This window comes from Temnothorax curvispinosus, unplaced genomic scaffold (genome assembly GCF_003070985.1).
Source record: "Temnothorax curvispinosus isolate PA1 unplaced genomic scaffold, ASM307098v1 QBEX01013129.1, whole genome shotgun sequence".
Classification (NCBI taxonomy): domain Eukaryota; kingdom Metazoa; phylum Arthropoda; class Insecta; order Hymenoptera; family Formicidae; genus Temnothorax; species Temnothorax curvispinosus.
This window is the reverse complement of record NW_020222909.1, coordinates 484,872-500,586: the sequence shown is the minus strand read 5'-3', so window position 1 is coordinate 500,586 and position 15,715 is coordinate 484,872. Positions and strand designations below refer to the sequence as shown.

General features: G+C 39.8%; 1 protein-coding gene across 8 annotated transcripts in view; it reads left to right on the top strand.

Moving 5' to 3' along the window:
• LOC112463238 (cysteine-rich motor neuron 1 protein) overlaps positions 1-15,715 on the top strand; it is a 256,209-nt gene that overhangs the window by 157,541 nt on the left and 82,953 nt on the right. For all 8 annotated transcript variants that reach the window (XM_025029505.1, XM_025029504.1, XM_025029498.1 and 5 more), the window contains one exon: positions 2,364-2,498. In XM_025029505.1, the coding sequence (XP_024885273.1) occupies positions 2,364-2,498 (135 nt within the window). The remainder of the gene's footprint in view (positions 1-2,363; positions 2,499-15,715) is intronic.

Below are 15,715 nucleotides of genomic sequence, written 5' to 3'. Positions count from 1 at the left end.
CATTTTTCAGTGTATTATTATTCGCGCAAGCTGAGTTACATTTATGTGATATTTCCTTCCGTGATATTTCCGCCAGCATCCATTTCCGCCGAACGGCGACGCCAGACGGGCAAGAATTCGCGTTGCACTGTCGTGCGCGATTGTGTCTTCGTTTATCGAATAAATAAATTCGCCGGCAGCCGGGTATTTTTCTCTACGGTACGTGCAATACTCGTATATGTATGTACGTATAATACTACATATGTATATACGTATAGCCTCGTGCATTTAATGTATATCGCTTTGCCACCCCGTGACCGATGAATTCCAGCCGGCGGCGGCGGCTGAATCATCGAAATAAAATATCATCGATCGCCATTTGAACGTCGATCTCCATGACTCCATTAGCAAAGACGAGCCGTTTTATTTGAAAGTCGTGACGCATCGGCGATGAATTACACGCGCAAGTAGTGCGTTCATAGGAACGCGATAATATACCGTGAACTCTTCGTCTGAATCTCACTTTCGGTACGATCTCGATTGGCAACAATCTCTAATTAATTTCAAATTTTTAATGCTATTTATATTATCTGTGTTACATACAACAGTATCATTTTACAAATTATAAATAGATAGTTTAAGTTAAGGATTTTAATTTTCCTCGTTTTTTTCGCTACCGTTCGCGTTTCAAAGTCGACCGAGTTGTTCCGTTCGCTCTCGTGCCCCGTATTTTTCTCTCCGACGCCGACGCGACGCGGCAACAAAGTATCGAAGTAATAAAGTTACGGCCACGTCGAGATTTAATGTCCCACGTTCGTCGCAGCGGCGTTTTCAGTTGCAAGCAATTGGCAACCGGTATTACACACGAGCGCAACGGCCGTTATCGCAGAATCGCTTGCGTAACGACGCTAAATCATTGCACGGCGATCGAATGCACGCACGGCAGACGGAAAAAACGTGGACGGGCGCGAAGAATAAAGCACCTCGTCCGCGGAGAATGACTCGGGGGTTGGAAAGCGAGGGACGCTGCATTAATTCTAGCCGGCTCCGCTACCTAGACTACGATAAATCTCGATCTCGTTCTGCTCCGAGACGGAAATGCAGCCCACGTGTACCTACGTCGGCGTCGCTCGATTCGAACTCGCTCTGACTGCACTCGCGGCGATTTAACACGCGATATATTGTCCCTACGTGTTATTCTGTTACGCCAGTTACGCGGATATCCATAAGGTATACAGCGATGATAAATACGGTGTATCTATCTACGTGCAACCAGTATCAATTGACATTAGAACACAAGGCAGAACAGCGCTTTATCTCGTTTGTAAAACTAGCCATTTTGAAGAGATAATTTTTAATATTTGTTCGTTACTCTATCTTGATGTTTCAATGTTGGAGCGGTGATAAATATAAAAAAAAGTTTTTTTGATGCTTGCTTCACGGGTCTTTGAATATGAATGCGTTTTGCAAAACGTAGATTTAAACCGCGATAAATCGGTGGCTTTTATAATTTTTCCAGCTTTGATAACCGCAGCCAGAATAATTAATCTAAATAACCAACAGCTACGCACACACGCTCGCGTTTACACACGCGTGGTGTCCCTTTAAACATAAATTTATGAAGTGTCTCAAACAAAAACTATGTAAACACCTCACAAAACACAACTCTTTTGTACGAATAGGATACGCTTGGCAAGTTACTGTTTCGCGTGATATATTTTTCGTAAGAGCCTATTATACGTATAAACGACGCAGTTCCTGCGTAATTCCGTATGGGTAATATTCCGGTCGTGCACGCCGCTTTTTAATTATATCAACTTTAAAACGCCATTATGCGTCCCGAAAAACAACGGCTGTTTTAACAAGAATATGCTGTTCGCCTACTTTTTTCCGACGAAATGAATGCTGCCGAACGGATATAAATTTTACAGATTTATGCAAGAGAGAAATTAATTCTAGTATTTATTACGATGATTTCCGTCTCCTTTTTTTTTACTCTGGAGAGAACCTGGAGAGAATCTTTACGTAACGCCTTTAAGTGGCTAACCTGCTGAAAACTTCAATCCTTTTATGAGCAGCGCTTGCACATCGCTATCGATAATAAATTCATCGCAATGCTACAGAATCTCGACAGGCAGTATAATATTGGGACGTTTGTTTTTTCTTGGCGAAAGTTCATCTTCTGCCGTAATTCATTATTAGTTTCCTATCGATGCCGCGAGTCGGAATAATTCGTGTTTTCGTCTAATCGACAGTTCGCGGTCGAGCCATTCATTTAATTAAATCGCCGTCGCGGTGGTTGCGCGTTTATCCCCACGGAAACTTAGGCAATTGGGGCGAAAAGTGCAAGGACAGATCGGAATACGATTAATAATTTATTCCAGGCACGTCGTTTGGCGAGTCGGCGACGCGGGGCGATCGTGAACAGGTGGGCGAAAGAAAAGAATCGAGACGGAACGGCGGCGACTGGAAGGACGACGAGAGGTCCACAAGGAGCACGCGGATCGCCAGCTGGACAGGTAAGGGAGAACCTGTTGAATTAATGTCAACCCTCCGGCATTCCACGTCTACGTCTAATTTGCACCACGCGTATCCGATATAATAGTTATTAATTTTGACAAGTATGATGCGCAATGAAATGATGATTGCCGGATCGAAAACAGCCGTCGATGCGTGTATTATCCTGGCAGACTCGAAATGATATTCACGGGTGTTTCCTCAATAATTACCGTGTCTGCCGATCACGCTGCTCGCGCACGTACGACGTTTCCGCCGATCAACGTGCGTCTGCCGCTCGTAATTGAAATTGATCGGGAATTAACGTCGCGCTTTAAACGATGGTTTCCCAGAGTAAAACTCATTGATGCGCGACAGATGTAGTACATGAGAAATAATAGAAAAGATTTTAAAAGAGATATCGTTCGAAATTAATCGATGTCTGAATATTTGCCAATCAATTTGCCAATCAAATTGAGATATTATAAACTTTTATAACATGAAACGGTAATACAAGTTTTTGAAGGTAAAAAAAAAGTAAAATGTTTAGAGAAACAAACGAGCTTTGCTGAAAGAGTAAATATTTCCTTGAAAATAATATTGTAGAGATATAATCTCGTATCGGAAATAATATTTGTTATTTGACTTAGCGAGCAACGAGCAACGAGCGTACAGCTCACGAGTACGTAGTCGCGAACAAGTTTCGTCGGCGAAGGTGCAGTCGTTCGACGGCGACGGGAAACAGAATATTCTGCTTCATTAATTTAATCAGCTATTTTAGGGAAGCCGCGAGCGGGGCCGTCTTCGAAATTTTAGACACTATCGACGAACTTTACGGGACGCCGCAAACTACATGGCTTCCCTCCTGATATAAACGCGAACAATAGTAACTTGTTTCGAAGTCGATAATACCCGTGGTATACGATGTAAGAATAGCTGCCGTCAAACGCGTATCTCACCATAGAATGCATCGGTTACACTGTCAGTGCAGCAGATTTATGCGAACTGGGTGTGTACAGTTATCGAACCCTTGTATATCCTTTGTAAGTAGAATAACTAAAACTCGCAACATTATAATAATTTAGGGAGCCACTTCTTACGGACAAGACTGCTACAAGATATATCGGGAATATTACTTGTTAATGTTTACAATTAATAATAATATGTATGCAACTATTTGCGCTTGCATTTGAAATAACACGGCCCGCTAATGATCAAATTTTTATCAATAAATTCAGTTCGGGTTACATTACGTTGAAATTATTAGCAGTTCGAATAACGAGCACATCGATACTATTATTAATATTTATTGTGTTTATTAATGAACTAATTGAACCATGTGTTTACATAATGTTGCGAGTATCAAAATGTGATAAATAACAATTAAATTTCCATTGTCCAATACTAAATACATTTTGTTTCTTTTGCAAAATATGAAACAGGGCATTTAGAATTTTGCGAAAATTATAACTTCACTAAGTGCTTAATATATAAATGAGCGGATAAGCAATCAGAAAGTAAAATATTCGGTCATAATTTGTTGAGCTGAGATGGCCGCGATATCGCGCGTACTCGAGCTCTCTCAAGTTTTGCGCGTAACTTTAAAATGAGTTAAATCAACGACGCTCGAAAACTTTCGGAAAATCGTTTAATTCGTATGGTTGCTATTTGATAAAGATATTTGATTTGCTATAAACAAATAATTTTCATAATTTTACGTCGCATAATTATAAATTTTTCATCAATACACAAACAACACTTTTCGTTTCTTCATAATTGTCTTCTTCAAACATCTCGTCGCTTTGACTTGCCAATTTTTGGCTGTCGTGTTAATCCACATTGCAATGTCAAATTTGAATTTACCAGCCGCTGAAGCGGATTGTACGAAACAGCACGAGGCTATTGTGTTGCAAGATACGAGAGCCATCATGGAACAAAATATATTTTATTTCCCAAAAGAATATTATTTGCGAATTTATCGCGTGCGGCCGACAACTTTTACGACGCCATTGGCCCGGAAACGTTCAAGCGAGACGTTTCGTGGGTGTCCCACGTTTGCCGCGGATTATCCAATTACGTTATCTGCTCGCCCAAACTCTCTCTCTCTCTCTCTCTCTCTCTCGGCTAGATCGAGATTTTTCGATGTACTCTGCATATATTTCTCTTATATATTTGTTTTTTTACTTTTCCCTCACTCGGCATCACACTTTCGCCCCCGCGAGATAAGCGCTATCTTTTTGAGTGCTCGGAATGCTGATATGTACCTCCGCGGCTCAGCGCGATGGAATGCAACCTTATCGTCGTGCCAACTAACAAATATTCCGCGCGCGGCTAATGCGTATAGTCCCAACGCACACACACATTCGGGGAAGAGAAATAGAGAGATAGAGAGCGAAGAATAGCGGGAGAGATTGCTCGCTAAAACTCCACCGTGCAAATATTTACCAAAATGTTATACATTATTCTTTCCCTCCGCTTCGTCCAGCATTTGACATACAATAGTCTCGGCAAATGGATTCCCCGACTGCGTTATGAAAACACGCGAGAGCATGGGAAGCGGAATGAAGAGACGAGTCGAGAAAGAGAAAACCATAACGTCGACTCTGTAGTACCTCTTTATTAAACCTGGGGACATGTTCGATTATTGGAGAATGCCCTACTTTTTTTCGGGGCGCTGTGCAAGTGGTTGCAAATTGTTGACGTTTGTGTAAACAGGGATATGACGACGTTATTATTGTTATGGCGTAAACTGTGTTTGTTGTTCGACACAGAATTTTAGATAAAAATATCACGAGAAAAAATGTATCCCGTGTTTCTTAACAAATCTATTTAAACAGTCGCTATAACCGTAATAATATAGATTTTGTATTAAATTTAAATTGATTCTTAATTAAGATTATGATCTGAAATTCGATTGATAATGGTTAATTTTTATTTTCATATTTTTTTATCTTATCGTCAAAAAGGTTTATGTTATGAAGATAACTTTGTAACTCTAAAGGAGAGTATTAAAATATGATTTTAAGATTAATGGTATATTTTAAAGGCGTTCCACATTTTGCAAACAGCGATGATGGTAATAATACATGGTATAAGATAGTTTTGTTAGTCTTTATCATTGCTTACCGACTCGAGTAAATAGTATTTTTAATCGGTGTCGAAGTCTATATGTAACTTTTCAGAAGCACTCCGACCTAGCGGTCCGTTGCTGCTTCTTCATTTCATGAGTATCCCGGCCGGCGGATTCCATTAGTGCATTACGAAAATATGCGTTCGGGAAAATAGTTTGATCGCGAAGTCATGCCGGTCGCGGACTTTGTGCCGTCATTAAGACATACCCGCGATAAGACGCGCGAATTTATCGGCTCGTGATCCATTGGAACGCGAATGATCGATCGCGAATAAATCGGGTCATTGTCTAGCGATTTCTAACGTATACAAATATAAAATGGTGTAATCTATTTCATAATTAAGAGAAAAATCACCGAAGTTAAATGAAATCGGAACAAATAAATTAACTATTAAAATATCTAAATAATATTTTTTTTCAACGATATATTTATCTAAATGTTAGCTTTCTTAACAACTTGAATTTTTTCATAGCGAAATATCGATCAACCGCAATAATAACCAACATAGTTTTGAACAATTTCCCAAGAGGCCTTTTCGGGTCAGAGAAGCGTGCGTATACTTTCTTTTTCGAAACTGTTTACGGGGAGTAATATCTGTATCCTTATTCGTTATGCAGTGATATTTCAATTAATGCCGAGACTCATCGATTTAACATTGCAAGCGGGGCATGATCGAAAAATTATTCGACCGACTTTTACTCCGGGTAACACCGATAAAAATGATAAAATTGACGTTAATTAATAATATCGAGGTCGCAGCCTTCTCACGGAACGGTATCGCCATCGATATAAGTTTCAATTATAACGCCGGGACATCGTTGCATCATATCTCGTATATGCGCGTCGCTTTTCGTCTCGAAGGAACCGGCGCGGCGGCCAATTAAATTTGTCTCCTTGCGTCTCGATCGGTCATTAATCTCCCGCACATCGACATCTCGGGCGTGACATTAATCATTATTACTCTCCTCGCGCCGGAAACCGTCGTAACACGTGAAAGTTGACACGCGGTGATTTGTCTTAATTAACGATTATTTCACGGATTTGATTGCATTACCACGCCGAGCGGTGACACTCGTCATTAAGACTGCTACCGGAACTGCGCTGTAATCCATGCTCAAATTTGTTCGTGGAAATCGTGCAATTAGCTGCGTTGAACGTGCCGCATTTACTATCGTCGCGTTTGTTTTCTCTCAAGAGCAACGCTCTTGGGAAACTCGAATACACGTCGTCCGATTTAACATTTTTTTTGTTTTGTTTTTTTAACGAGTTAATAATTAGAGAATTTGAGTTTGTAGCAATTCTTTGTCGCAACATCCCTTGACGCATTTTACCGTGCATTCGTGCAACCCATGCAGTTTCTCCTTGGCTGCAAACGAGTGAATCGCTTCCAAAATGATTCGCATTTCTCAGCGATACGCAGCCATCTTGTCACATATATTACACGGCGGATAATCACGTACGTTTGCGAGAATTATATTTACGATTTTCTCGGAGATAACTATAATTGCGCTCGCAATCCGCTTTGCTTGCTAGTCATAGCTATTATAAACTCGGGCGGGGATTATACGTATATATGTATGTATATATGTATATACATATTCTCGACGCGTACAGTTTTTAAATAAATTCTACTTCACACCATAATAGATTACGTAGAAACACAAAAGCCGGTACGTAACGATATAACACCCGTTGGATCAGCCGGGGAAATAGTGTTTTGTTTCGGATTATAATCAACCGAGGAGAAGTCTACACACGAGGCAAACTTTTCTGACTGGCTTGTGCCACGCCATCCGTATAATATGTACATATATGCAAGATGTCTGTGTATATATCTTGATGATAAACCGATGAAGCGATAAATTTTTTTCAGTGGAAAAAGTATTGTACGAGCATTTATCGAAACGCTTCAGTTAGATCAAAATATTAACAGGAGTTCTTGAGAGAGTAGTATTAATATTCGATAATTTGAAAATACAACACAGTCTGTTAAGCATCAAATAAGCAACATTACTGTTAACACAGTCATTAATTTGATTTTTGCGTCTTCGTATTTTTCAAAACTATATCTCTCTTTTCAGACTGAAAATATCTATAGAGTTGTTTTTAAATTGAGTTTTGATGATTTACTCAACCTATTAAACTATATTCTATAGTTAATTTCTTTTTTATTTATTTTCTTTGTTATGCTGTAAAAAACTTTTTTGCCTTTTAAATGCATGAAGCACGATCAAAATGGACAATTGAATAAAAAATCGTCGTTTTTGTTTATATTGAATATTCGTATGTTCGAATATAAGAGTAAAAATGAAAAAAAGAATGCCTATACCAGAATGTAATTTTATACCTCTTACAATTAGAGAACTGTGTCTTTTCTGTCCGTTGCGCACCGCGAGTATTGTGACATACAGCATATCGCGTTGTCATTTATCGTGTGCGAGGTCGCGTATCATACGAGACGCGTATGTGAAAAGTTGTTGCGCGTGTTATTAACCATACGGGACGTAAAACGCGGCTAGATCAGCTGGCCGTGCGATAAATGTCATAATACGTCTGCGGCCATTGTGTGTTAACATTATGCTGCGGACAGGACAACAACGTGACGAGGCCACCAAGACGAAATATTACTCACATCATGTGCGTAATAAATGCCTTATACCGTTCCCTCAGGTTTTTGGTTTTTCTGGCTTTATTAAAGATGGGAAGAAGAGTGAAAAGAATTTAAGCTATTCGGAAATTCTTCAGCTACGACATTCATACACGTGCGATTAATAGTGAAATGAGGAATTTAGAGTAGGTAACGTAAAATATTATATCGAAGATATGTTTAAAAAAACACACAAAATTTTCACAGATTTGTATAGTTCGTCACGCGCAATCAAGCATAAGTTCGTACTCGTCAATTAGATTACCGTCAGAACTCCGACAGTTCGAAGGACATTATTCTCGTGACTGCGAGCCCGAGAGATTCGGCTATTCTAATTTCGCAGTCGCAATTAGAAGCCAGCAGTGGAAACTTCGAGCCGACCGGAATCAAGGAAGCGGCGTCTTACCGCAAAAATAAACCGCCGTTAATTACGAGCTAATGAGAAGTCGTGGGTGGCGGGCGGAGGTGGGAAAAGTTCGGCCCGTTTCATGGAAGGTCGCCCACTTTCAACAATTTGCGATCTGAATTCGTCGACTTTTCCGACGTCTCGCTTCCCACTCTCCCCGACGAAATTACGTAGCAATAATCTCGAGCTTCTCCAGGTCGTCCGCTAATTGCGCTACTCGCCCCGAGTTTTATCGGCGATAATCTCCCGTTATCGGTACCTCAGAAGTATAATAATCTGGTAACTTAGATGCGGATCTAAAATATTTATAATGGACAGATAACGTAGTAATTTCAGCAACTTCTTTTTCTGATTTAATGTTGCATTAAAAAGAATGACAGTTGCTCAATTCTTACTAAAATAACGCCAAAAATAAAACGCTAAAAACCTATCTTTGGTTGTTTTACAAGGAAACGAAGATAGATCGTAAAAGTGACATTTTAATAAAACTAGATAGGTGAAGTTGGGTAAACACGAGATCAACAGGCTGATGAATGTTCTACCGTCCACATATTCAAATAAAAAAAAAATTACACAGTAAATTGAAACATCTTCCTATCATTAATCATCGCTAAGATCCGATCACGAGAGTAGTAGAGCAAAATGAAACAGATTGTGCAACAAAGCTACAGATGTCTGGCTGGCTAATGGCAAAGCTGGTTAACCAATCTCGGGCGCTCGTTATCGTCGTCTCGTAAATCGCCTCGTTACGATTCGAGTGCATCTGTAATCGCGTGATATTGTCGGACACGCTCCTGCGCCAGCGAGCGAGAATCTTCGGGCGTGAGACAAACGTCTATTAATAAGCGGATGCGCAGCTCGCCCAATCCGAATATGAATCAAGGATGCGTCGATAACGGTCAGCTCTCGAGAGAGGGAGAAAAAGATAGAGAGAATTTTTACTGGGAGAGACAGGTTTTATATCGTGGGAGCCAAAAGTATCCGGTAGTATCCGATAGATTTTTTGCTAGAAGTGTTGGTTGAAAATACAGTATCTATATTTTCCGCGCTTTCCCTGAAAACGAAGGCACAATTTTGCTGCAATTTGCAGCGATGGATACGCCGGACGAGCGTACTCGCCGCTTATTAAGAAATCTGCATTTACTTTTTGATGAAAGTAAATGCACTCTTGAAGTTGACTCTCCGCGGGATAAAAGCTCTTTTACGTCTGTTTACAGTAGCTCATTCCCATCTGCGTATTTTGCATTTCTGTAGGAAATGAGAGACTAACAGGATGGTTAATAATCGATTCTATTAGTTCAGTAAACTCGATGGGACGCGCCTGTTATATTTTGATAAGCTTTTTATGTCAATTGTATTTCGTATTTTAGGATCTAGGACAAATCAACGGTGGGAGTACTTTGACACTTGTGTCTTGCGACCCGCACACAACCCACACTTTCCAATGAAATTTCAGTGAATGACGTTTTTATCGGAGCACGTTGTGAAGTAATTCCCTATGATTCACCGTATATACCATCTCTTTTAATATTGATCGTGGCAAAACAGCGAACGTGAGTGTATATCGATATCAATATAAATGTTAACACAGCAGTATACCAATATGCATTACGTTTGTCCGTTTATCGCGCTTCAATCGCAATTTCGACTAAAATTCCATCGCAATTAAAAAGCGTGATTGGGCGCGTTCGATTACCTAATTAATTCAAGAGGTACGCCTGAGTCTACTTGGGGAAAAAAAAACTTTCCTTAACGTTCTTTCACTATTGAAATTGAAAGTGCTGTTATTTGCTCCATTTCGCAAATTTCGCGTCATCGTTGCGCCGCAATTGCCGTATAGCCACTTACAAACGCAAGCGAAGTCCAAGCCAGCCGGCATCGTTAGGCAAATATTTATTAGAACACATTGCGCTGTCGACACTCGGAGATTTACATACATTATAATAAGCAAACAGAACGCGAGTCAGAGTGTAATGCCGTTTGTATATTTTCGGCATAATTAGCGGATAGTAAAACCAAACTCTCGCAATCCGTTAAAGCCTTGCCGCCACTGCTAATTGAGAAATCACCTTTGACCTCGAGTAGTCCGCTTCTTGGAAACATCTCGGGTGATCAAAGAGACGCTGTACCTTCTCGAACTTGAATCATCAATATTGATCCGCCGCGGCAACGTATCTCTTTCTAACATTTTAAAATTCCGAAAAGAATTTCAATCATAAAATTGACAAAATTTATTGGGTCCGTTTTACTGTTAAAAGAATTTGCTGATCGAAATGATTAACTGATGTTATATGCAGATTATAATTAATATTTTTTTGTGGAATAGGAGCAATGTGATATTGATTTGACGTATTCATCGGTTATTTATGAATTCGTTATGTAACTTGTAAAGCAAGAAAGTGTTGTCGCACGACAAATTGCACCGTCTAATGCTCGACTGACTTCATGTCAGCAGGTGGAGAGTCAAAGATCAAAACAGCGTAAATCCCCGTTTTCGCTGACGGTGAAATGATTTACAACGGATCGTTACGGCTTGCTTCCAGCAACTGGCGATTAAACTTTCCCGCTGTGATACCGACTCGTGACAAACGGCAAAGGATGAAAAGCTCGCGCTCCGTCGCGTTTGGACGACGACGGCCGGCTCTCGCCGACCTGTTCAAGCAGTAAAACGCGGGGTCGACGCGCGTCATCGTAACTCGACTTACGAGGAAATTAGCTGACACGTCTAGCCACGTAGCGGGCTTTTGTATACCTTGTTCTTTCTCGTGTTACACCCACGAAAGACGGACGATCCTTCTCGAAGATGCTCAGACCGTACCACTTGAAACTCTCTTTCTCTTTCTCTTTCTCTCTCTTTATCTCGGTCTCTCTCGTTGTGATCGTGCCTTGCCAGATCCAAGTATGGTCGCTGCGCCGACGTGATGCACGTAAGCTAAAACGATGCTCGCGAATACCATTCGCATGCCTTTCAAGTGATGATGATCTCGTTCGCTTGCCGATGGCAATTTATCGGCATTGGCATAAGCTCATGCGGCATGCCTCTCACGCTCACGACACTTTGCCGGTCCATCCGTTCGTAATAGCGTTTTTTTTTGCCGCAGTCTGCGTTTTTGTTGTTCGCGAAAGAGAAAGCGGCCGCTCGTGAATTGCCCTAAATGTGGGGAAGCGCTTGTCATTTTTCATTATCGCGTCGTGTCACGCACCATAAGTTGCGCTATTACGGGTGGTTAAACATGAGGAATTATCATGGGATTGTTATGTCATTGATCGTTGCCGCTCGGGAAACATTAAAGGGACGCGACTCGTTAGAACATGCCGCTTGGATCTGTTCATTAGCAGCTGATTAACCCATTAGCGTGCGTGATGATTGTTACAGGAAGTTTTTAAACAATTTCTTCCTCGATATATATTATTTTAATAATTATGAATTTCGAGCAATTGTTTGAATAACATTTTGTCTACATATATTACTATATATTTTTCAAATACTCTGTAAATTAAGTATATTTCGTGAAAACTGTAAACAGGTCTTATGCAGTAAATAAACTATTGTTACAAGAGACATAAACATAGTTAAACATATAGGATTTTACTATGTGCAGGATATTAAGGATGTTAGTAAGACTGCAAACAACCAGAGTCGAATATGGCAGATGTATTCTGGCGCCAGCTTATGGTCGATTCAATCTAAACAAAATTGAGCAAATAACTTTCTAGTTATACTCGACATACAGTGACATACTTCACGAATCAAGTTACCAACTAGATTTAAATCTTTTACAAAAATAGCAGGGTGAATATTCCAATAACAATTAAAACTGATGGATCGTGATGCGAGGAATTCGCATGCTATGCGACAGATGAAATGTACAATAGTACAGATATACGTTCATCTATTGGCGTGTTCGTAACACACACACATACATACATACACGATACAACGCGAGGTCGTTTTGAAGCCAACAAATTTTTACGTTTTTTCATCCGATATTATCGTGAGAATTTCTCATCTTCATGGATGTAAGAAAGGAAGCGAGAAGAGAGTTGGACGATTATTCGCGCGCGCTCGTAGTCGAAATTTTTACAGGCCACCGAAGCCGCGCCAAGTCTCGATTACAAGTATTCCGCCGCTTTATGAAGCACATCGACTTCCATGCTGAAATACGATTCTCGAGGGTAGAGAATGGACTTCTTCTCTTTCTTACGACGTTTGCTGAAGAGTAATCGACCCATCGCGACGGGTAGGTTCCAATTCTTTTCCTCCGCTCGCCCACGGGCTACCAAGAGCGCGACTGCGGAGTCGTGAAATAACCGTAATTAAAATAGATGTAATCGGCCACAGTAGCTACGTGGAAAAGTACACCACCGGTGCTACGTGGGCATTATCCTAAGCACGAAGCTTTGTCCGCTGCGCGCACACGCACATACAGATTACTTGTTAGCACAAGACCCGGGAAACAATTTTGTTTTATCCATTTAAGCAGTTTCGTTGTTCGCTACGCTCCATTACTTTCGTATGCGCTAGGTAATATTTTAACGTCATTGCTCGAACAAAATTAAGCTCTTTCATTATCAACGCTCTGAATTTCTTTTGTGTTGAAGATGAAATTAGTAGTTGGATGTAAAACCATTGAATGACTGGAGAGTAACGACTGACTTTATTTTTATTCACCCGCGTTATATAACTCGCTTTTATAATCGATAATAAATATTTTATTGGATGTTTATTGAATCCGTTATTTGTTTTGTTGGAACAAATTTATTCGTTGAGTTTTATTATATTTTATATATTCAAATGTCACTATATTCAAATGTTATGCATGTACGATACATATACAAGCACGCGATTGTGCACCGTGTTTTACGATAGCAACTTTCGGCGGACTGGCTCCAAGAGTCGTATCCGAGACAGAAGGAAAGAAGGTGAATTACCATGCAGGTACCTTCAAGGTGGCCGAGAATATTCTTCGTGATTTATTGGCGACGTAAATCCGTGACAACGAAGGGTGCAAGGAGAACGCAAGGGAAAGACGGATTGTAAGAGTGAAATAGGAAAAAAGAGACGAGCGACGGGGGTGAGAGAACGGAACGGGCGGTCGACGGTCGAGGGGAGGGAGACAGGAAATCTTTTACCCGAAGGACCTGCTTCCTCTTTGCACTCGCTACAGAAAGAAACCATTATGAGGATCCACGGGGGAAAAGGTTCACGATTGTCCCGCGAATATATTGTTAAAATGCAGGCGAATGCGCATTCACGAAAAAAGGACGATGTGAGAGTTGTCAGGAAATAAGAAAACGTTTTTCTATATATGTATCAAACTTTGCGGAAACTCGCGCTTTGAAAGCGCGATTGATTAAAAAGTCTTTCAATTATAATGAGAACGTGATATACTTAAACATGAATGAGATAGTAATGTATTCCAAAAAAATTTTGGTGACATTAGAATGAAAGGTTGTGTTTAATATTAAATTCGGATTACATAACAGAACGTTGATCAATATAGAAAAAATAAATATAATCACAAGGGATAATGCTTGATGAGTACGAATAAGCGTAATGTTTTCTTCTAATATTCAGTCTCGACATTGTCGACAGTGTGGCCGAAAATTGTTGTCGATAGTCTATCAGAGATGTCGTAATTCAAGATTTGAGAATCGCCGCGGTAAACCTTTTCCGTGCCAGATAAAAATGGCAGAATTCGAAGAAGAATTACGTTCAGTATCTTTGCTCTACGGCCGTCGGACGAAGGACAGAGCTAACATCGTTGCCGTCGTAACGTAGAGTGACTGAAAAGCTTGAGAAAGTAATCTGTCCCACTTTTCACCCTTAACCAGCCTAGTGACTAAGGAAAAGGAATTTACGGAGCCTCCATACATATTCCACGTCTCGTAACTAGAGTGAACCTAAGGTATATAGCGATAAGTGAGCTAACTGTGATCTCCTTAATCGATACCATAATATTTCACGAGACTAGCTTAATTTATGATTATTTAATTTGAATGAATATAACTGTACCTATCATCAAAGTTGAGAAGTATATTGATTGAAAGCAATTTCTAAATAATAATTACGGATGATTGTGTTTTATAAAATTTTAATAGACATAATTTGTGTTCTTTAATATGCACGTAACATGTTCTTGTTTAATTATTTATCCCTGACAATTCCTTCTGATCGAACAAATATAAGATCACGCTTTTCCTTTCATTATTATCATCATCGAATCTCGTGCCATTTTTAGTAGAGCATTTATACATCGTTTGTAGTCACTGACGCTACACTCACGATTGGTTGTGTATGAAAGCAGGATTCTCTGCATATCCGCTTATTACACCTTCACCAACCGAAGGCGCTGAAGCTATTTTGGTAGTTTGGTATTGGAAATGACACGAGGATATTCTGCTTGCGTTTGCAGGTGGCGTTTTTATTAAAAATTCAAATATCTTTTTCCATGACGAAAATATCGAAAGTAATCGACATAACTTGAAGTTACAACTTACAACGAGAAAGAATTTTACAACTTTTTTTTTTTACAACCCAAGTCATATTTGTCATATGTCACATGTTTTTCTTGGATACTCTCTGCAATCTGACAAGCTTATATTGGAAACCTGTCTTATGCAAGTAACACCGGATAAAATACCGTAGTCGTATGTAAGCATAGCGAATCGATTTAATAAGGGAGGAAGCGATGTTCTGCTTAATCGATTATTCATGGATCTTTAATGACATCGATTGCCTTTTTGCGACATCTGAGACGTATAGTGCTCTTCAGAACTGGTTTCTTTTTTTCTGAAGGATAACATGTTGCAACTAAGCCGCGTATCGAATAACCATCGAAGATTATACTATCGAAGATTATAGTATCCTTCCAGCACAGAGCAAGAATATCATTAAATAGACTACTAATAAAAATTATATATTACAACAGTATTGAAACATTATACTTTAAACCAGGATTAAGTAGCATCATAGTTCAATTTCTATCCCATATATGTATATATTACTATTTGCCATCTTCTGAACTTTCTCTATTTTAACGTTGTATTTGCTAC